At 37.2% G+C, this 23921-nt stretch overlaps 1 protein-coding gene across 15 annotated transcripts in view; it reads right to left on the bottom strand.

The window, feature by feature from the left end:
- Positions 1-23921, bottom strand: part of Pdlim5 (PDZ and LIM domain 5) — a 159453-nt gene that overhangs the window by 110609 nt on the left and 24923 nt on the right. For all 15 annotated transcript variants that reach the window (XM_085835471.1, XM_085835475.1, XM_085835477.1 and 12 more), the window contains exon 3: positions 4312-4463. In XM_085835471.1, coding sequence (XP_085691597.1) covers positions 4312-4463 — 152 coding nt within the window. The remainder of the gene's footprint in view (positions 1-4311; positions 4464-23921) is intronic.

The following is a 23921-nucleotide window of genomic DNA, read 5'->3' as shown; positions in this document are numbered from 1 at the left end:
AACTTGACACAAACTGGGAAGAGAAAAATTTCAGCTAAGGAACTGCTTCTGGGTTAGTTTGAATGAAACTGGTCCCCATAATCTCTAAAGGAGAGGCACTATTTGGGATAAGTGTGGCCTTGTTTGAGGAAGTATGTCACTGGGGGCGGGTTTTTAGATTTCAAATGTTCAAGCCAGGCCCAAGGTCAGTCACTCTCTTCCTGCTGCCTGCTGATTCAGATGTAGAACTCTCAGCTCCTTCTTGGGCATCATGCCGGCCTGTGTGCTGCCATGCTTCCTTCCATGATGATAATGGAATAAACCTCTGAATTGGAAGTCAGCCTCAATCAAATGTTTTCCTTTATAAGAGTTGTCATGGTTAAAGCATCTCTTCACAGCAATAAAAAAGTAAGTCATTCTCCATCAGAGTGCCTGATTAATGATTGAAGTGGGAGGATCCAGCAATTGTGGGCGTGCTACCCTGGCAGGTGGCTCTGTTTGCATAAGAAAGCAAACTGAGAGAGCCTTAGAGAGAAAGTCCAGAGCAGCATTCCTCCTGGGTTTTGTTTCTTGGTTGAGGGAGGCCTAGAGTCTCTGTCCTGACTTCCCTCAGTGACAGACTAACCTGTGAGCCTTCCCTCTCCAAATTTGTTTTTGGTCAATGATTTGTCACAGCAACAGAAAAGCAAACTAGGACAGCGGGAGATGAGGCTCCAAGAGTGTCCTGTAGCGTGCACTGGCAGCAAACAGACAAAAGGAATCTGATGAGGCAGCTCAGAGACAAGTGAGAAACCTCAGTCCAACAGAATGAAGGGCATGAGTGATGAGTAAGGGTAACCTGAGAGACCAGGACAGCCCAGGAGATCTAGAGCACAACCTTCTAAGTAGAGGCCTCAGGTGGGGGCAAAAATCTCACAATAGGCTGCTGCCAGGCCTGGACCCCAGCATACCAAACCCCTGGGGTTCTCTGAACTGCTGCTCAAAGTCCAGGCCAGAACCAACAGAAACTAATCATGCCCTCTTCTCCTCTCCCAGTCCCTCCAAGATAGCTAGTCACCAAGGGCTAACACAAGCAAAACAGGGAAGCAAGTCCAGTTCCCGGCTCAATGCAAGAAGAATGCTGAGCAGCCATTTTTTCCCAAGTTTCCTGCTAGATCCAAGAAGATTGCTATCCCCAAGAAATCACATCTTTGCACAAGCTCACATCCTCCCCTCCACACCCCCCACCCCCGGGCTTCCTAATACTGCTTCATTCAGTCGTGTAAGTAACATTAAAATAAAGACCTTTAATAAGTACTTACAGAAGAATACCATGTATTCTCACATTCTGGTTCTAGGAAAATAGGACTAAGGCAAATCTACATAGAATATCCCATATCCACAAAGAAGACTGTTTATAAGAAAATGATTCCATAGGAAAAGTGCTGCTGTGGGCAATTCAACCTAGAAGGAGAGTGAAGAACAGTCTGATTGGTGAGGAGCAAGAAAACGCAATCAATTACACTACTCAAATTCAGAGTATTTGTTGTGATACAAGGGAAAGAACTGACAAAGACAAGAGTCTGTAGGAAGAATCAATAATTCTTCAGTGTAGCATTTTTCTCTTTAAAAAGCAAAAGTGCTTTTCAGTAGTGTTGTCAATGTTACGCCATAAACTAAAAAATATCCATACATAGTAGGGCTGGAGATAGTTTTGTGAAGAAAGTTATTAACACGCAATCCAAAGGACCTGTTAGACTCTCAGAACTCTAGAAGGAAAACAACAACAACAAACAAAACAAAACAGGAGTGATTTATAGTCACAGAAATTGGTAGAAACTGGCAGCTCAGTTCCTAGGGCTGCTCCCTGACAGGACAGCTTGGTCTAACAAGCGAGGAACAAACCAATGAAAATAACATCTTAGGTGGACTCTAACTTACACACACACACACACAACCTCAAATTTACACATAGTACCACAAAGGGCACTTATTATCCAATGCAAGACATCTTTAGAAACGTGAAGGGAATTACAGTTGATTACAACAGAATTCTAAAACTCTTTTTCATATTCTGGGTTCCTAAACATCAATGTTGGGAAAAGAAAGATAAGATTCAACAGAATTCCAAAAGGTTTATAATATTGAGTCGGCTTCATAAGTTAGTCAGATTCTGCTCTTCAGTAGCTTTATTGGAGTGGGTAGCAGACTGCTGGAGTTGGCAATGCATCCAAAAAGGGTAACATCTGGTTCTCATCTACTCTTATGAGACTCGGGGTTTTCAAAAGAAAGTAAGACACTGAGTACTGGTTTATAAAAATGAGGACTACAGCGTCTGGATTATAAAATAAAGAGGACAATGTGCAGACAAGAAGGTAGTTATGGAAGAAATAATCACAGCCCAGGAAGGAGCATTTAAAACTATATGGAGTCAGTTTTAGGCTGTGTGAAACAGCTATTATCATACGTGTTTGTTTTACATCCTTAATTATCTCAGGCAAGCTTCTTAAGTACTTGTTGCCTTTCAAAGTCAAACTTGGCAAAAACACCTATAAATAAGACTGAACATCTTCATTTAATCAGTAACAATGTTTATGTTGTCTGCCTGTATAGATAGACAGGCACCATGGAAGCATTAGCAATAGACCGGTTTTCTTTTTCACTGGTTGTCTTTCCATGCATTAAAATGTATAGCTATCAAAAATTTAAATATGTATAACTGCTGATTCTGTGGTCCCACTGGAAGAAAAATTTTCAGCTTACAAAAATGGAAAGATTCAACTGGTTAGATAATCATAATACTACACACTATACATCCACAAATAAATTTTAAAGCTTTCTCCTACTCAGTTTTACACTGATCCTCATCTAAACAAGCAAATGTATCTGCCCTGCCTTAATGTTTTAAGTATTAGTCCTTGGAACATCAGCAGCAAAGAGGAGAGAAGCATCCAAAGTGCTCTCCATAAAGCACTAGTCTTAGGAGAGAATCTGAAAGGAAAGTTGCTACTATCAAATATACTTAGAAGATACTCTGTATTTTATTCCTTTGAGAGTGACAATTTGCATGACAGTTTACAGGAAAATATGGGTTCTTAGGAGACTGGGGGGAAGGGTGAGGTATGTTATCTTCCATATATGATAAAATCAAGAACACTTAGGGAGGGCTGGGTGAATAATCAAAATACATTGTATACATGTATGAAATTCTCCAAGAACAAAAATATATTGTTTCTTTTTTTATTTTTTTATTTATTTATTTATTTATTTATTTATTTATTTATTTTGGTTTTTCAAGACAGGGTTTCTCTAAACATAGAAATCATTAAATGTGGACTTAAGATCCTGGCCAATGATCAGGCTCCTTATAAATGAAGGTTCAGAACTGATTCTCTTTCTTGACACTAAGTCAGAGATACTGTACTGAATCTATGCTCAAATGCATATACCTCTGACCTTCACATGCAGAAGGTCTGAACCAGCATGGCCAACACTGCTTTGAACAAGCACTGAGCTACTGCAATGCTGGTCCAGTGTTAGAATGCTCAAAACATCTGTCTACCGTCAGCAAGAGAACCATTTAATACTGGGGACAGAAGAACTTAAAAAAAGAAAGAAAGAAATTAAAAGTTTACTCTTCAAATACATATATCTATTCAAAATAAGAAAGGTAAAAAAGAAACTAGGGAAAGTCAAACTATATGATAGAAGGCTGTACTCTAATATATTGTTCCAAATAGGAAGCAATGATTTATCCTATAATAAGAATTCTTGGGGGCTGACTGCTCTTCCGGAGGTCCTCAGTTCAAATCCCAGCAATCACATGGTGGCTCACAATCATCTGTAATGAGATCGGATGGATCCCCTCTTCTGGTGTGTCTGAAGACAGCTACAGTGTACTTACATATAATAAATAAATCTTAAAAAAAAAAAAAAGCCGGCAGTGGTGGCGCACACCTTTAGTCCCAGCACTCGGGAGGCAGAGGCAGGCGCATTTCTGAGTTCAAGGCCAGCCTGGTCTACAAAGTGAGTTCCAGGACAGCCAGGGCTACACAGAGAAACCCTATCTCGATAAAGAAAAAAAAAAAAAAAAGAATTCTTAGCCTGAGCTCTAGTGAGAAACTTCAGGAATTCTTCAATTCTCAAAAAACATACAACCAATGTTTACGAAGACATGGATAACATGAAAAATACCCCACATCTTTCATCAGTTCTCATGGCACATACATATCCAACTGAAGAGCCATCCTACTCTGAATGCGTCTACCTGAAACAGCAGTAGGGAATCTGTGTCATCAAACACAGCATGAAGTAAACACAGAAACATATTCCCAGGGCTGGTTTCTCTCTTACCTTTGTAGAGTCATATTCAAGGAGCCCGTACAAGCCTTAATCTTGTTCTGGGCTTCAAGATGCGTCATTCCCTGTGCACTGATCCCATCGATGCTGAGAACCACGTCGCCTATTCTGACATGTGCCTGAGATGCCTTGCCACCATCCTTCAGCTGCAATAAACAGATCTCATTAGAAACCTCACTGTTTAAAATACAAGAACGCTAATGCAGATAAAATTACACTTTTTCGTACAAAAAAACTGCATTAATATATTATTGGAGCATCATAAACTTATCTTGCTTGATAAAAGAGGTCACAATTGAAGTGATTTTCATGCTTTTTTCTTAAATTCTGTTACAAAACAATATTAGAAAATGGTCTCCGACATTTCATCATTTATTTACTATACTGCAGTAGTGTGTGATTGCTAAAGAAGAGAAAGAGAAGTAAAGTATCCGTATTCGTGAACAATTCTCATTTTAGCAAAAGAAAAAGAATAGAATCTAAAACAAAGTATATTACTTTTAAAAATACACTTTTAAAACTCTAAACTGTTGTCTTTCTGTCTGTAGAAAACATGAAGGGAGGATCTTGGCACCCTCCTCTGGAGTCCAGCTTACATCCGCATTTGGGGATTAACTTCTTTTAGATCACAGGCCCAAGTATCTTTCATACTGGGTGTGCTTCCTGCTCAAGGCATCTAACAGGAAGGAAAGGAAATGCTGATTTGAGACTGCCAGACGGGTTTTTTTTTGTGTGTGTGTGTATCAGTCCTCAACTCCCAGTGTTTCTTTGGTTACTCAATATATTTATCTGATGGCTTACATCATTTAGTTTGACTTCTTACAAGCTGCAAATATGTTTCATGGCCTCAGGAAAGCGAATACAAAATGACAATATATAGAAAAACAATGCAGTTTTCATAAATATTTAGAAATATAAAACAAATGCAAACAAAAGAAACCATTTTAAGCCAATGGCAAGCTTAGCATCCAACTAGGCTAAGCAGATTGAGACAGATGAGACCAGGCCAAAACCAGGAGACAATCAGTAAGATATCACAGAGATTCTACTGGGACAACGAACACTTTCAATAAACAGGGATGATGACTATATAACACTGGGAATATATTCAGTTAATACAGCCTAATTGCATACTTAAAAATACATAGGTAACTAAATAAGTTACAAACAGTTTTCCACTACCACAGTAATTTTTAAAAAGCTTAAAGGAAAAACTTAGTAAAAAATACCAATTAAAACAAAGAAAGAAAAAATTAGAACTGCTATATAATAATGGGCAAAGGAATAAATACAATATATTATGTTCATTTAGGTTTTCCGTATTATCAGTTGTTAAATTCCTTCCTTAAAGCAGACCAATCCCAATACACAAAAAATAATCATTTATATTTAAAATTCAGGAAAACAGTGTCAAGTGGTAAACTGACATACTTATGTTTCATCCCATCACAGACTTTGACAGAACATGCATTCTACTCAGTAACTAACATGATTTCATTGTACTAAGTAATAAGTAAGCTGCTGTAATAGTATTTCTCCTTGTTAACTTAAATATCAAAGAAAACATTTACTCTAATAGAAAATATATTTACTGTTCATCTCTACTGCACAAAACTACATTATTGAAACTGTGAAGCTCATTTAGAAGAGAAATAGTTGCTCATTCAATCATGCCATTATTTTGTATGTGACTTGGAGGTCAATTTTCTCACTTAAAGGACTGTTACAATAGATAACATGAGATACTATATAACTCAATAAATGCTGTTACTATTCCCTGGACCTCGGATTGCTATCATGAGAAATGTAGAAGGTATCCAGATGATCTTAAAAATCTTCTCTATCCTACACAATTTTTAAAGTTCATCTATATGGAAACTATATTACAAAGTTACAGGTGTCATCAGAAAATAAGAATATAGCCCAGAAGACAAAGGACAGATATTATCTATTAAAATAATCAAACACATTGAAATTCAGAGTCTGGATGAGGACAACTATAAATTAAACAAGTCATCCTAGACTTTATACTGGTCAAGGGGGCAAGCTTACAACTAAAATGAACCAGAAACAGAAACAGCTCAATTACCTTAAATTTTCTTATACAGAAGCCTTAAAACACAGAAACGGAATCCTGTGGCATTTGTCCTAAATACAGTCAGAAGCCATTTAAATACTGTCTTTCTAACACATATAAAAGCAATACAAGATGCAGAAAGAATATAATTACACCAAAGACAGGATCAAAATATGAACTGCTGTACTCTCTGACTGCTTATGCCTACTATATGCTGAGACCCTACCATAGTCTCAAAATGTTTACAGCTGATTTCTCTGCATTTCCTCTCAGAACTGTCTTTATGTTGTCCTTACCTTCAGATCACAGAACACAGAAATCTCATGCAGCTTCATGAATTCTGCCCCTTTCCTGAGTACCACAAGTAAGAAATATCTAAATGTTATCTATTCTACTAGTCCGACCCCACGATGACCATCTTCCGCCTCCATCTTACCTACTTGTCTACTAGCCTACCACGAAAGTTTTCACCTTACTCTTCCTGGGCTTTCATCTCCAGTCACATTTCCAAAACAGTGCTTGCTAAAGTTTAAATATGGTGCTCCCAAGGCCTTAGTTGCTGTGGTTTAATCTCCATTGTAAGGTACTGAAGAAATTTAATCTATGCCGTTTAGAATTTAGCCCTTTGTGATTAGTATCCAATGTGGTAATTAGGAGCAGGCTCCCAAGATGAAATCCTGATGGCTTATAGTTATAAAAAGAACAGAAATGGAACCTGCTCCACCACCCCTGTCTTCTCAAGTGACATCCTCTCAGTACCCATGAGGCTCCGTCAGAAAGAACGCCATCACCAGGCATGGTCCTTCAACTCTGAACCTCCAGAATGGCAACCCAGAGTAAAACCGTCCTCTGTATAGCTCACACATTCTCACCACACTACTTATCAGGAGAAAAGGAGCTGTCAAACTCTGCAGGGTAACTAAGATCTCTGGCAATAGCCTGCAATGTTTGGAGGTCTTGGCAACCTCAATGGCCAGCAACTCAAAAACCAGGGCTTTAATTGTTAGCCTCAGTTGTTCTAGTAGGCTTCGGTTTAGTGTAACTTCATAATGGGTTTTCATATGTGTTCTTTGAAAAATCTTTAGTGTTCTTCATCCCTCCCAGTTTCCTCCTTCTCCTGCCCTTCCCTCCCCAGCCCTAATTTATCTCTCCTTGTTCTATACTTTCAATTAAACCTTTATAATAGTGCCTTCTATTCCCCCTTCTCTTAAATGAACTTCCTCTATGGTCCCTTAGTAATTTTCTGATGCTTGTGAGTATTCCAAATGAAAAATCACATATCTAAAGAGTCAAAGCCAACACCCCATAAATGAAAGAAAACATACAATGTTTGTTTTTATTAGCCTGGTTTATCTCAATCAGGATTTCTGGAGCTCTACTTATTTACCTGCTAACTTTAATTTTCTTAATAGCCGAGTAATAAGTGTAAATATACCATAGTTTTATTTTCTATTTATCAGTTGATGAACAGCTAGGCTGTGTGACAGTAAGACCCTCTGACAACACCACATATTCAAGTCATAGAACATGGAGAAATAAAACTGGAACTAATCTAAAAGCTTCATTCCTACTGGCCAGCATTCACAGTGCTGTAACTGCTATCCCAACAACTCTAAAAGTTACCCATTTCTGGGACAAGGTCTTTATTTCTGGTCTCTAGTGTCTAGTAAGAACACTGTTGCTCCGTTATACCAATAAGAAAAGGAGTCATCCATCTTCCCCAGCTGTGAACCTTGTAAGTTATAACGATGACCAGCCTGGCAAGACAGACCTACAGTGCAATAGTGTAACTTCCTAATTTACTTAACAATTTTATCAAGAACTTAAATACAATTAGTAACTGTGAGTCACTAAAGTCTTTAGTTTCCTTAGGAATACATGGTTCCAGCAGGGTTTCCTCCTAGAACCTTTTAATTAAAAAGAAAAAGCCTTGCTGCATCTTTATAAGACTGAAATGAAAACACCCGAGACAGGCAAACTACCAAGGCAACTGTCTCCAAGAGATGCTGGTTAGAAAACCATCTTACTAACTGCGGGGACCAAAAGGGAGAGACTCTGAGCTCTACAAGAGTATATATATAATAAAATGTTTGAATAATATTAAATTAAAAAAAAAAAGAAAACCATCTTACCCACTAAAAAGTTCCTTATGACTCCTGAAGGTGACCACATCCTGTCACATCTGTGCACAGATACACAGCAGCCTACCTCCTTAGAGTCTCTGTTAAAGTGACCGCCTACTCCAGCTGCTAACTCTGCAAAGCTTGGTTACAGTAGTGACTGTCCTAGAATCCACTAATGAAATTCACCTTTCCAAATTATAAGAAATGCTCAATAAAAAGTAGAAACTGGTTTTTTATTTCACTGAAAATTGGCTAGCAGTTTAAAAAGTCAAAAAATACCACACAGACACAATTTACTAAAATATGGAAATCAAAATTCATAAGAAATCAGCTTTTAAATATGTATAAAACAACATTTTGATTTCACTAAACACAGCACTTGCTGTTAGTTTAGGAAAAAAAAAAAAAGTTTTTGAAAGTGCCCTATAATAAATATGTAGGGTAGGAGACATTACCAAGTCATAGCTTTCTGCTTTCTGCATATTTTCAAAAAGTACGGAATGCTTTAAAACACATGACCCTAGCACCACCAGTATGGCAGGAATGCCACAGACATAGTCAGTGTAAAAAAGAAACAATAAATATGATTGCTTCAGAAAGGAACGCTAACAGAAGTTTCCCATGTCAAAAACCATGAGAACCAAACCATGGGAAAATAAAAGCTATTGGTTTTTTTGTTTTGTTTTGTTTTGTTTTTAAACAGCAATCACCAAAACATGGGAGGAAGGGGCTGCGGGGGGGGGGGGGGGGGGGGCGGAATGCTAAAAAGTTTCATTTATCTGATGAACAGGATTTTCTTGAGGCAAAGAACTAGAAAAGGTAGTGTTTTTTAATCTAATTAATGAATAATGTTTAATTTGTTTTAAAATGTATTTTCCAGTATCTATTATCTCTATTACAGAATTTAAAAACTAAATTAAAAAACATGAGTCTATAGTGAAAATTTTGTAAGAGCCTATCTCCAGTGTATTTCTCAGGGCACTATAATGTAGCTTGTTCCATTGACTCTCAGAAACATGTAAGAATGTAAAAAAGCCACACCTACAACAGAGAACTTGTTTTCTTGCCAATGCTGAGTGAATGCCACCAAATCATTATTAGTATCATAAATAAAATGCAAGAGGGGTTCTATTAGCAGCTAGAGCAGTAATTCTCAACCTGTGGGTCACAACTCCTTTGGGGATCAAACAACCCTTTCACCAGGGTCACCTAAGATCACTGAAAAACACAAACATTTACATTATGATTCATAACAGTAGCAAAATTACAGTCATGAAGTAGCAACAAAAAAAGTTTTATGGTTTGGGGTCACCACAACATAAGGAACTGTAATAAGGCATTAGAAAGGTTGGAAACCACTGAACTGGCAGATCATAAACCAAACAAACAAACAAACAAACAATGAAACAGTCATGAAGTATTATTAAAAAAAAAAAATGTAGCTAAGGGTTCTCAAATCCCGATTGGATTGCTATCACTCTAATCATTTTTTATCTATTTTACAATATTACAGTAGAGCATGTAGTGTTCCGTCTTACGTTATAGTATATTGTCTGTACAGGAACTAGTCCTCAAATGATGCTAAAGATCAGTTTTAAATGGTTGTCACTGCTTTGGAAACTGCTATGCTGTGGCTGTGGTTCACACACTAGAAGTACTGCTGGGTGCACTGTCCTCTCAGAAGGGATTAATTACTGTGAAGTAATCCACAGGAATGGGTTTTTAATAGAAGAGCAAGACTGGGTGCAGCCCTTCTCTCTGGCTTCCCATCTTGCCACGTGACTTGTGCCTACAGAGTCACCAGATGATGCTAATCCATCACATGTCTACCCAAGCTAGAAGGCCTTCATCAAGGTGTAACCTAATCCTGAACTTGCATTCTCTAAAACTGAAAGTTTGCTAATGCTGTTTTAGTTCAATGCCTACATTTTGCTTCATTTGTTGAAATAGCTAGTTATTCTATCAAACCCTAGAAAAATGTTTACAACCATGCCCAGAGATTAAATGTGTTCTAAGACTATGAGCTAAATCAAATTCTTACCTCCATAAAGTACCCCAAATCAAATATCTTGTTACAGCAACAGAAAGTAGACTAACAGAGATGCCTAACAGAGTATCCCTTTAAATTTTGAGCTTGCTTTGCATTGAAAGCCTTTTTCTTTGAAATAAAATGATTTGGCTTTTTGTAGGTTGGAACAGTGGAGTGGCAAAGTTGGCAAACAATCACTGACATCCTTTCTGAATAAAACAACTAGACTCTGACTCATTCAAGCACTTTAAGTGTGGGTTCTATTTTTTAGTGTGTGAGTCAAACTGTAAGCAATTTAACACAAAAAGTTAGGGGGAAATTACCTTATATGGCAACAGTACAGAGAATACCTCAAAGTGTGTGTCATTATGAATAAAAAAAAAAAAAAAGCAAACAGGTGAGCCAGTGTTAACATCACCATCCTTAAAGTCAGGAACCACTGATTCAAACACAGGACCAGGTTACTAGACAACAATTCTCATTCTATTCAACAAAGTCCAAATAAAACACATCTTCTTAAGCCCTGCTTCACTACTGCGATGCTGTATTAACACTTGCATTTTACAGTCAATTTGTCATCTGTAACCAAAGAGTTCATGAATTTTGCAGTTAGCATATAAATACCAGTCTACCAGAAATGTGAATGTTTGTTTTTTTGTAAAAAGAACACATCCAATAACATTTCAAAACCAAGTAAACTTGTCATAAGTAGGAAAATCAGTGTTCTTATCTGGAATACTTAGTGGAATAGCTTTATAAACAAAGTCACAATTAATTATAAAAATTTTAAAAAAGAAAGTGAATTCTAGTTTGCCCTGGAACAGATTAACAAGGGTAAGCATATATCGCTAATCTCCTCTCCTCTTCCTCCGCCAGGTTCTAGTCAAGCCAAGACAGGTCATCTAAAATTGCACGTAAGCATGCACACATTTTCCATCTAGTAAAACTTTCTCCAGACTCTCAAAGGCATCTATAACCAAAAACCAATGAACTTATGATTTAGCAAAACCTTAGAGCAGAGCTTTTCAAAACATGGCTCCTGACCACCAGCACCACCAGAATACTTCCACAGTGAGGAGAAAACCTTCCATAGCCCACAAGCAAACCATTGTCAGATGTCCTAAGATAAAAACTCCATAAACATCAAGAAAACTTGGGAATTCCCAAATGAGAATGGATATGTGCTTTTAATGGGGGAGGGGGTGAAGATCTGCACACAAATAGGAAATAAGCATAGCTTTAAAATATCTAAACTTTTGAAACTCTGATCTTCATAGCATAAACCATATTTAGTAATTATTCCAATTAAGCAATGCCCTCAATCCCAAGAATAAACGTAAAAGGCCAGGGCCCTTTGTCTTGTCTGCAGTTCACACTCTCACTTTTCACAGGGATAGTCTTCTCTCCACAAAGCAAAGCCCCTCAGACTTCTTGGGACCAAAGTCCTCCATTCACCCAGTCTACCACACAGCAATGACTCTAAAAATCTAACACATCTCTATAAAAGTAAAAGAAAGCAAAGGACTCATTCTAGGTGTCTATGCCACACACACACACACACTAATCCTGCCCAACTACTAAACAAGCTTTTTAAAAGTTACTCTCCATTTTGGTATTTCATGTTTGTCCACACTATGGCAGGTCCGCAGACCATGCTGGAAGCATGTTGCTTCTAAGAAATGACTGTACCACATATTTCTTTGTGGTCTATCACTCATGAATTAAACAGAAAATAACACAGACATATAATAAAATACTACAGTGTAAATCAAAGGCGTTTTTGTTCCCATTAAATACAGAGTGGAAAAATATTGTACTTTTGTCAAGGTATGCTTCATACATTTCAATTTTTGCTCCATGACACCAAAATGAAATCCAGAGTCTTTGTGGACAATTAAAATTCTGCAAGCTGCATGCACTTGCATGATAACCAGCATCTGCCCACCATTTCATTACAAGGAAACCTGAAGAAAGTTCTAGCTAAGCTGTCAGTAACTCCTGTGCTCTGAGCAAGCCACTGCATCCGTCTTCATTCTGCTAAGGTGGACAGAATGGTAGGATACAATTATTCTAGAGTCTCTTTCAACTCCAAGGTAAGAAATTCTTTATACACTTCATAACCTTTCATTTACCTAATTGCCATTACCATTAGTAGCCATTTCCACTGCCATAAATTTTTACTATTGCCCAAATGCTTAATATATATTATTCATGTTTCTCTGTTGTAAAGCATTATACTTCGTAAATTCTTGAGATTGGCATGAAATTGTTAAAACCTGTTGTACAACCAAAATCAAGATTTTATGAAATTGTTCAAAACAGCAACAAAATTAATAGTATATGTAAGTAAGAATCAAGATAAACTGGGTGGGGTGCTGCATACCTTAACCCTAGCACTGGAGAGGTAGAGACAATAAGATCTCTGTGACATGAAGATCAGCAGGATCTACATGATAGGTTGTAGGACAGCCAACCCGGGCTATGTGGAGGGCTAAGCCAACCAGGGCTATGTAGAAGGCTAAGCCAACCAGGGCTATGTAAAGGGCTAAGCCAACCAGAGCTATGTAGAGGGCTATGTTTTTGTCTCAAAAAAAAAAAAAAAAAAACCAAACAAACAAACAAACAAAAACAAGATTATTTCAATGCCCAGAAATCAAAGTAAGTTACTGAAAGACCTGGGCTGCTTATTTTAATTAAAGCAGACTATAGATAAAATGAGTAAATATGGGAACCACTTCAAACAAGTGAAGGCAGAATTAAATCTACAATGTTACTAAACAAAGATATTTTTTAAATAGTGCACATATGCTTAGGTGTGAACCATACAAAGTATTCTCTCTTCTCTTCAGGTAAACACACAGATACTTCTCTAAAGGAAAACCTACAGCAACATTAGAAACCAAAAGCAAGGGGCATTTCAGAGTTCACTCAGACAGGCACATCTAGAACTGCCACCTGTTCAGATAGCAAAACAAATTTAAGTAATAATTAATTTAATAATTTAATCTAAAAGACAGAAACATTTTCAGTAGTAGCAGCTGAGCCATCTAACATTTAATACTGCATTATATATGCATTCATTCACTATATATGCAGTAAGTATATAAGAACTAGGCAGTGATAAAGAATGAGCTACTAGACTAGCAGGAGAAGCAAGCATTTATTAAGTGACTACTATGTGTTAGGCTGTCCCAGACTTGATGATACAACAATAATATAATCTACTTACCCTCAGTCCAGGGAAAGAAGAAAGAAGCAAAAGTGAATAAACATAAAGATATATAATAAAAAGATGGGATGAATCATATAAAAGAGAAACAGAACAGAGAAAAGGGTTTAGAAAGATATCCAAAGAGTGAGCCTTTAGGGCTAGGAAGATGTCCCAATTGGCACAGGAGTTAATGCAGGACATCTGAGTTCAGATCCCCACCCCACCCCCCAGGTGGGAAACCAGGCATGGTGACAGGCACGATAATGCCAGGCAGCAGGTGGGGGCCACACAGCAAATCCCTGCAGCTTGTCAGCCTGGCAGTCTAGCCAAAGCAGTGAGCTCCTGGTTCAGTGAGAGGCTGCGATAATCTAAAAGGGCAGGGTTAGTGGCGAGACAAGGGCTCCATTCTTTCAGCAAATGGTTGATGTGAGCATTAACATTAACCATAACGGTAGACAAAGTATCTTGGAGGAGTAAGTTATACACAGTTACAATATTTAAAGGTTGAGAGAAAGTAAGGGTAATGGACATATAAAATATATATGTACCTACTCACTGACAAAAAAAAAATCACCTCATACCAATACAATATTTTTTTCATTTCTATGCCTTCCATTTCTGCATAAAATTGACAAAGATCAGACAGAAAGAGTCATTCAAAAAATGACTCACTTTAAAAACGTTAACTTACCCTTCTAGTTCATGAGTTAACATTATGATAATTTTTCTTTAACAAACATCAAAAAAAGCTAAACATCAAGACTGTATTTCTAAGAAAATCCACACAGTAGCCCACTAGTTACGTATTATTCCCATCTGGTCATTTTAATTAAGTCCATTCCTGGATTTCCAAGCAAGGTATAAAGAAGCCAGAATATCAACTATCATTTGAGTTTAGAAACTCTCATCCCAGGAACGAATGACTCTACTCTATGATTTCTCTGGCTATATACTACCCAATATTACAGGACCAAAACACAGACTATATGCTGGCACAAACATCTTATTACTCAGAAGTATTCGGATGGGAAATATTCCTCAGAATGTTTTTAAGTCAAGAACACATTTTATGGACTGAGATGTTTCCAGTCCAAAACCGCTGCAATAATAACAAATGTTCACTGACTGTTGTCTCAAGAGTTAGGGCACGTTTCAAATTGGGGGAGGGGTACCCTCCCTTAGGCATGTTCCACTCCTAGATTTCAGAGCGAGGGAGTGTGATATTTTCTTTTTTCAAATAAGCATTATGTTCCTTGTGTTTTGTTTTAGTTGGAAAACTCAAAGAAGGAAAGTACTGGGTATCTTATCTTCCATCAAAACCATCTGCAAACCAAAGCCATCTCCTTGAGTGGATTCAAAAACAAAAGACCTGGCACTGCGCCCAACTCTAACACAAATCAATTTTTGGTATATTCCTTTTTTTCATTCATAAGTCTAAAACTATACCGTGATGGTTGATTTTTATTGATAGTCTGACTAAATTGACCTATCACTAACCTATCTAGATATATCTGTGAGAGCTCCGGCACACAAGACAGGGAGGGCTCATCTGGAATGAAAAGGGGAAAGAAACCACCTAGAACAGGCAGATTCAGTCTCTGGCCCTTTGCCTTTGTTCCTGTATCCATGAGGTTCTGCCTCACCACAGGCCCAGAAACAACAAAACAAGGCACTATGTACTGATACCTCTGAAGCTGAGGAAAAATAAATTCTATTTTTGAATAACAAGTGGTTGGTCCAAGGAATGAAAAAGCTGACTAACATATATATCTAAATATCTAAAAGTCCAAGGTGAGAGAAGTCAGCAACAGCAACTACAATTACTGAAGCTGATTCAACACTGGTTTCTAAGATCTTTGATCCCATTCAACTTGTTAAATTTAGAAGGAATGCATACCAACTGGAAGACATGGAAAAGATAGTGTAGAAAGAATGTGTGCTTTATTCTGGAAGAAAAATGCAAAAGTTCTTCACATCTTCAAGATAATACAAAATGCAATGGTAAATGTAAACACAGCATTTGGATCCAAATGTCAAGCCAACTGTAGTCACCTATAACAACAACTCAATCAAAACTGCTGCAGGAATGGAAGAAAGACTAATGAGGCTTTACCCCTGAGGAGCTATTGGCAGCTGAGAGCTGGTGGAGGAGGGGTCATTTTTCTTTGGAAGTGTGGCTGCTATAGGACCTACAATATAATGTGCAGAAAAGCAGCCATACTTGGAATTGGTATTGGTGGGTTATTAAAAAAAAAAAAAAAAAAAAAAAAAAAAAAGCTAGGCAGTGGTGGCACTCGCCTTTAGTCCCAGCACTTGGGAGGCAGAGGCAGGCGGATTTCTGAGTTCAAGGCCAGCCTGGTCTACAGAGTGAGCTCCAGGACAGCCAAGGCTACACAGAGAAACCCTGTCTCAGGGAAAAAAAACAAAAAAAGCCCAAAAAACAAAAAAAACAAAAACATGAGGTAGGAGATTTGAGGAGTACTCTGGGAAGAGTTAGAAGGAGTAGGGAATGGATATAATCAAAATTCATTGCATACATAACGATAAATTTTTCAAACAGTGAACTATAAATATAAAAACTGCTTTTAGGAATATAATAATGGACTAAAGTCACTATATTGAGCACAGTAATGGTTTTCACACACTTGATTAAACTGTGATACTATGAAATCGGTATTTTGTCTTCATCCATGCTTTCTGACACACAGCTTTTAAAATCCAATCCTTGAACTTCTAAGTTGGTAGAAATGACTTCTGTCAGTTTCTGAGGTGACTAATGGTTCAATGTCCCTAGACACAGACAGTGAGAGGTAATCACTGGAAAAATCAAAGCATGAATAAAAAGCTAAAAATTCAGCCCAATACTCAAGAGGCAAGGAAAAGGTGGAAGGGAAACATATGAGTTGGTCAACAATAAGCAAAGATATTACTGATCATTCCTATAAAATGAGATTTCCATAAAAATGTTACAAAGAACTTCCAAATAACTGAACAAGGTAATGTCTGGAAAGTGGCACACCTAGAGACAGCATGGATACTGTCTCTTCTCATACATTCTGCTATATTGGTACAATGCACAAGAGTAAGTATTAGAGAAACCTGGATTGTCAATTACATGGGCCAATTTTCTTCAATGGAAGGAAATGAATGATACCTGGTCACCTAGAATGCCAACATGAAAGTGGTCAACCAACTTGTTGATCATTTCCGATGCTATTCATTAAGAGCCAGCTTCCACCTGAACCCCTCAGTATCCTGAGCATTATTTAGGCTATGATCTTGAGCTTTGTCTCTCAGAGAACAGAACCCATTACTATGAAAGAGGCCCCATGTACTCTGAGTCCTCCACCAACAGAATCTATTCTTACATTTATCACAGATTCTTCTCCTAGGCCCTAGCCCCAAGCTCTGTTTAGGAGCCAATAGAATGCATTCTTATTGTAAAGGTCACAGGGCTACCTTGCTGCAGAGCGCCTATGAAGTTATGCCAAAAGCTTTGTTGTGATCACTGTTCAGTGGAAACTCCTTCCCAAAGTTTTACTAAGCTTAATTGTGTAAGAAGAATAAACCGCAAGGTCAGACTCTGGAAGTTTTTGACCCAGTACCTGCAAAGATGGTAGGTAATGACTCAACTTTCATCCTTTATTTCATGTGGATCATCAGTCCACTGGCTGTGAGGCTCGCAAAGTACACAGTAGGCACTCTCTTCCACCGGACTGTCCATCTATCTACACCTTTTCTAATATTCTTTATGGTAAATAAAGTCACTCCACCAAATTAATCAAACCCAAAGGAGAATATGGGAACCTTAGTAACAGCCTAGTGCTCATAAAGGGCATCTCAAATAGAAGCAGTCCTATGGGATTACATCCTCAATGTGTAGACTACGATGCTGTCTACAGGTATATAGTATCAGAACTGAAGACTTGGAAGATATCCAGACATCATCACCCTCTAGAAACTTCCTGCTCGGTATTTGAAGAAGTAGCTCTACACAACAACTGTCAGATGGGTTATACTACATGGTGTAAAAACACTCTGTGTGAGTGGGCTCTTCCCTCTGTATCGTTAATATCTCCCAGAGATTTTTGTAAGGTATACACTAAAGAGACTCACTGGAAGAAGTTTAGAAAGTCTAAAGAGGAACTAGAGTTCATGAGTACAAGTTTGAAAAAGAAATGATTTCTATTTTTATCACAGTTCAAGGATTCAGTAGTCCAGTGAAGAACTTGGAGGCATTTAGAACATTCTAGAAATAAAGTAGGATTCTTAACAAAGCACACAAAGGGATAAGATTTCTTTCCTAAAAGGGTAGCAAACAACTATATCATGGATATTGAAGAATAAATATATGAATCTGAAAAGGATAAAGTGAAGACATAATCAATAAATAGAATATAAGCATTTGGAAAAAGAGAATCATTAAACAATTTTAATTAACGGTTTAATTAACCATCAAGTCCCGAGTCTCATTACATATCACACAGTCTCTTCAGTCAGATTGCAAATACTGTCACTTTTTTAGTGTAATTTGACTATGGTTCAGAGTATATGAATTTATATTATTAAAATAAATAATAAACAGAGCTTCAAAAGGAAACACTAAAATAACTTTGCACTAGACTGTGATTACAGAGAAAATGAAAGAAGTAAAGCCAGATGAAATTCTGACTATTTGGGATATTATAAAATATTTCAACACAGGAAATTAAAATGGCTCATACAGATAAAAAGGCAGTGATTCCAAAATAGAAAATTTAAACCAGTTTTCTATAATTCTACATACAATAGATATAAACTTGCATATTAAACTTGTCTTTGCCAAAATCACAGCCTTGCTATTCAGTAGCTAATGGAAACAGACTGCTCAAAATGAACTAACAAAGAAATAGAACTGAGTAGTCTACCGTTAGAAACTTTCTTGGTTGTTTGAGAAAAAAGGTCTAAGGTTTCAAGCTAAAAATGGATATATCAAGATAAATAGAAGACAATTATTAAGAGTCTGTGTGACGTGGGGGAAGGGTATAGGGAGCTTTGGGGATAGCATTTGGAATGTAAATGAAGAAAAGATCTAATAAAAAAATGCCTCAAAAAATAAAATGAAATGAAATAAGAGAAAAGAAAAAAGAAAAGAAATTCCCCTTTAAATGCAAAAATAAAAGAGTCTGTGTGACTTATCTGGTAAGAGAAGAAATCCTGGAGTAAGAGATGGCCCTAGGTAGGCAAGCACAAGGATCTGAACCCAGAGCCTCAGACCTATGAAAAAGTCAGATAGAACCTGGATTTTCAACATTACAAAAAAGCATTCCTGTAACCATCCTAGACTTAAAACCCAAGTTCCCGTTTCAATGAGAGAACCTCCCTCCAAGGAACAAGGCAGAGAAATAGAGAACACCCTCCTCTGTCCTAATGCATGCACGTACACACACCCACAGGCCCACAAGGCCACACAGCCCCCACACATGCAAATACGTCACAACATTTGACTTTCGTAAGATTTTCCTTGGTCTACTTCATACATAATAGAAAGAATCCCTCTGAGAAGGTAAGAGAGGGATATAAAGAGCTCAAAAATAAATAAATAAATAAATAAATAAATAAATAAATAAATAAATAAATGAAATAAAAAAAATAGAGCTCAAATGCTCAACTATTATGAAGAATTACTCCTTTATAATCTCCAATGTGTTTCCTTCCCTATATGTGAAGTTGTTTATAGGGTAAATTCCCAAAGGAAAAATTGGTGCACTTGTAATTTTAACATATTATTAACAAACTATAGTAATATATCAGAATGTCTCTTCCTCTATATCTTGGTAATGTGCTATCACATTGATAGCTTAGCTTCCAAGACAGGTGAAAAATAGTATTTTAGTGTTTAAATACTTTTTCTATATAAAAATTTTTCTATAGAAAATTTCCTTTTGTAGGAAAAATTTTAATATAAAACCTTTGTAAATGCTCAAACATTATTAAAAAGTGGTCATTATACATGCCTTAATAAGTAAAAATAGACTTTTCTTCTGGATAAGTTACTGTGCCTTTTGGAACAAGTAGTCTCTTTTAGAGCCTCTGAAACCTTGTAAAACTATTTGAAACGCTGTGAACTTTATTAGCATCTGAATTCTTTCAATAATTTTTTTGCCAAATGCATATGGGCCTATCTTGTTAACATTTTAGTAGAGCTTACAGACGAGGGGATCTATATTCAATATCTAGGAAATTTATGTGAATTACGGATACATGCATATTTTAAAACACTAGAGAACTGAAGGTTGAGCAAAGACTAATAAGAAAACCAAAGACATCATGCACAGGAAGACGCCGGCTGGGAAGGTGGCTCATAGCGTGAAGTACTCCCTATGTGATTTTGAGGAGCAATGTTCAGATCCCTGCACTCTGTCGAGAACTGGGTGTGGCGGCACAGGCCTGTAATTCCAGTGTTAAAGGCAGGGCCAGGAAGATCCCTGGGGCTAGCTGACTAGTCCTTCTAGCCAGTTGGTGATTTTGTGTCCATCATTTAGAGACCGTATCTCAAAAAATAAGGTAGAGATCCATCAATGAAAAGACTCGGTGCCTACCTCTTCCTCTGGCCTTCACAGATACCTGCACAGGCAAGCATATTCACACACATGCAGACATTGTACACAGGAAGACAGAGAAGTTGTCTACAACAATTATGAAAAATGAAACTATAGCAATTAAGAGTGTTTACTTTTATAACTTTAATTTGCTCTTAGCTTTTATATTTACTTCTACTAATTTTTCATATATGATTGATGCAAATTGTGTTTTTTAAAAAAAATACTATACCAAGTACTGGAGAGATAATTCAGAATTCTTGCAATTCTTACAGAGGACCATCCGGTTCTCAGCACCCACATGGTGGCACTTGGAACGTAACCTTCAGTAACTCAAGGTCCAGGGCCTCTTATGGCCTCCTGTGATCTCTACAAGCACAAGGCACACATAATGATACAGCTACATAGATGCAGGTAAAACACCCATACATTTCAAATAATTAAGTAAATCATGTGCTGACACAGACTCACACACACACACACACACAAACACACATACACACACATGTAATAAAGAAATAAAATTAGATTTAAGAGAAAAAGTACCAGAAGTTTCTTGTGGAAATTGGTAACAGTTTGGGAGTTACTGTGATGTGGTGAAAGGAAAGTTATTTAAAATTGTAAGGAATGCTAGGCATGGCGCCCCTCACCTATCAGTCCAGCAATTGTGAAGGGTGAGGCAGAATAACAAGTGCGAGGTCAAGCCTGAGAGAGACTCTGCCTCACAAAGACAAAGATGGCCCACTGGAGAATTGCAGAACTCAGTGATGAATACAGAAATGTGGCATGTGCTAAGGGCAATCTTGTTCTCTGGGGCTTTCATAAGAAATAAAAAAAAAAAAAAAAAAAAGGACAAAAAACTCCTAAGATTACGAATATGTAAGGTTAAATCAACCAATCTATGTCGTTTACACACATCAGAATATCATGTTATATCCCATAAGTATACGTAATTATAATCTATCAAATCAAGGTAAATACTTAAAATATTTTAAAGTAGGTTACATATATCTCTCATAACAAATGTGATAGTCTTCTGATTCTGATATTTATAGATGATAAAAATGGGAATTCATCTCACTGATGTTTTCAGTGAAGAACAGCTGATGCTCCCTAGTCATAAGGGTTATAAACCTTGGTTGTTATTGATAAATATTCCATGAAAGAATAGCAACATAACACGCCAGTGTTATATTCAACAAGTTAACTGGCACTGAAGATACATTCCTAAGAGATTATTTAATATCTAATTTGTTCTTGGTCCAAAAGAAGAACAGGAAACTGTTCCAGGATTTAAGTAGGAACAAGAAATAGGAAACAGTTCTGCAATGGGATAATGTTAATGCTCTATCAGCTAAGGATAATCAATGTCAAAGTTAAGAAGTGCCTGAGGGGGAATGATTTAATCAAACACCAGAGTGAACACCTCAGAAAGTTGGAAAAGTCTACTTTCCTGTCTCAAGCACCGTCATGGCTTGGATATAATATGACCCTTAACTGTTCATGTGTTTGAAACTTAGTCCCCAGCTGGTGGCACTATTTTGGAAAGTTATGGGAAGTAGGAGGTGCACTTAGAAAGAGGAGGTGAACCTCTGACAGTTATACCAGTCCTCTAATCCAATTCCTCCTCTGCTTGCTGTCTACCATGAAGAACAGCCCCCTTCCCCCACTCTCTCGCTCCACCAGGACATTTTCTTTGTGAGAAGCCAAGCAGCCATGAACCAAACCCTTTAAAATCATGAGCCAAAACAAAGGTTTCCACCTTTCCATTGTTTATCTCAGGAGTTTGTTTCCAGTAAGTAAATACAATAACCAACATCAGCACAAATACATTGCCAGCTAAACGTATGATCTAGAGGTCATTCAATCCCTTGCTTTGTCTGTTTTTTGGGGTTTTTTGTTTGTTTGTTTTTGTTTGTTTTTTGGGGGTTTTGGTTGGTTTTTTTTTTTTTTTTTTTTTGGTTTTTGGTTTTTGAGACAGGGTTTCTCTATATAGCCCTGGCTGTCCTGGAACTCACTTTGTAGACCAGGCTGGCCTCGAACTCAGAAATCCACCTGCCTCTGCCTCCCAGGATCAAAGGCGTGCGCCACCACGCCCAGCCCCTTGCTTTTCTGAATGAAGTGAAGACCACTACAATGCTTCCAAACAGCAAAAGAGACCACATCCCTAAATCAAAGTTGAGAATCTGTGTTAATGAACACAAGCAAAAGTTATATGCTGGGACATAAAACTTCCCAGTCAGTATAGACACACTGATTTATGACAAAGATGAAAATAAAGGTTTCCGGGGGCTGGTGAGATGGCTCAGTTGGTAAGAGCACCCGACTGCTCTTCCGAAGGTCCAGAGTTCAAATCCCAGCAACCACATGGTGGCTCACAACCATCCGTAACGAGATCTGGTGCCCTCTTCTGGAGTGTCTGAGGACAGCTACAGTGTACTTACATATAATAATAAAATAAATCTTTAAAAAAAAAAAAAAGAAAAAAAGAAAATAAAGGTTTCCTAATGGCTTTTGCCAATTAAAATATTCTTTAAATGACATACAGTCATGTATGGTATAAATTTCACATTCAGACAGTGGCACAAAAAGAACTGGGCATAAGGCTTATTAAGAATTCATTCCTACCTTCTTCAAATCAATTTTTTTAATTATTTCTTAGTGCATCATTAGTAACAATAAAAGCAATGGCCTATTAATATAATGTTTTATCAGGAACTATCACTTCTTGGATAGCCTATCAATTTTCGTATTTAGATTACATGATTAGCAAACAAGCCTTAACTGTTCCTGCTACTATTTCCTATCTGTACAATCATTACAAATCCTGAGCAGTGAGCTGAATACACCCTTATCTTTGCTGACGTGGTCTTCTCCCAGGAGGCAGAAAATGTCGGCCTCAAGGTACTCCACAGAGAAGAATTGTTTTAAGAAGGAATTTGGTTAAAAAAAAAAAATCAGAATGCTATTTTACATTGGAGTAAATAAAGAGATATCCATAAGCAAAATGTATAATATTTTATTCACTGTTCATAAAACTGTACAGGCCATTTTTAAAATGTTTACCAATTTTAACTAAAATTGCAAATAACACTCAGCAGTAAAAGAATGATGCTTTGCATCTGATTTTTTGTTTACACACAAAGATATATATGTATGCATTTATGTATGTGTATTAGGCAAAGGTAAGCAATCACATTTAAATCTCTATGCTAACAATTACTACCAATAAAATGTTGATGCACAAATAGATGCTTTTATGTACTAATCTGAAAACAAACTGATGCTATATATCACATGATAAAGGATAGTTGCAGACTATACATTTACAAAAGACAGTGGCACATATTACAGCACAGAAACGAAAAATAAGCCAGGCAGTGCTGGTGCACGCCTTTAGTCCCAGCACTTTGGGAGGCAGAGGCAGGCGGATTTCTGAGTTCAAGGCCAGTCTGGTCTACAAAGTGAGTGCCAGGACAGCCAGGGCTACACAGAGAAACCCTGTCTTGGGAAAAAAAAAAAAAAAAGAAAGAAAGAAAGAAAAAAAGAAAGAAAGAAAAGAAAAGAAAAGAAAAGAAAAGAA

The sequence above is a fragment of the Mus caroli genome, unplaced genomic scaffold (assembly GCF_978045245.1).
Source record: "Mus caroli unplaced genomic scaffold, Mus_caroli_1 scaffold_3, whole genome shotgun sequence".
Lineage (NCBI taxonomy): Eukaryota > Metazoa > Chordata > Mammalia > Rodentia > Muridae > Mus > Mus caroli.
This window is presented reverse-complemented; position numbering and strand designations above follow the sequence as displayed.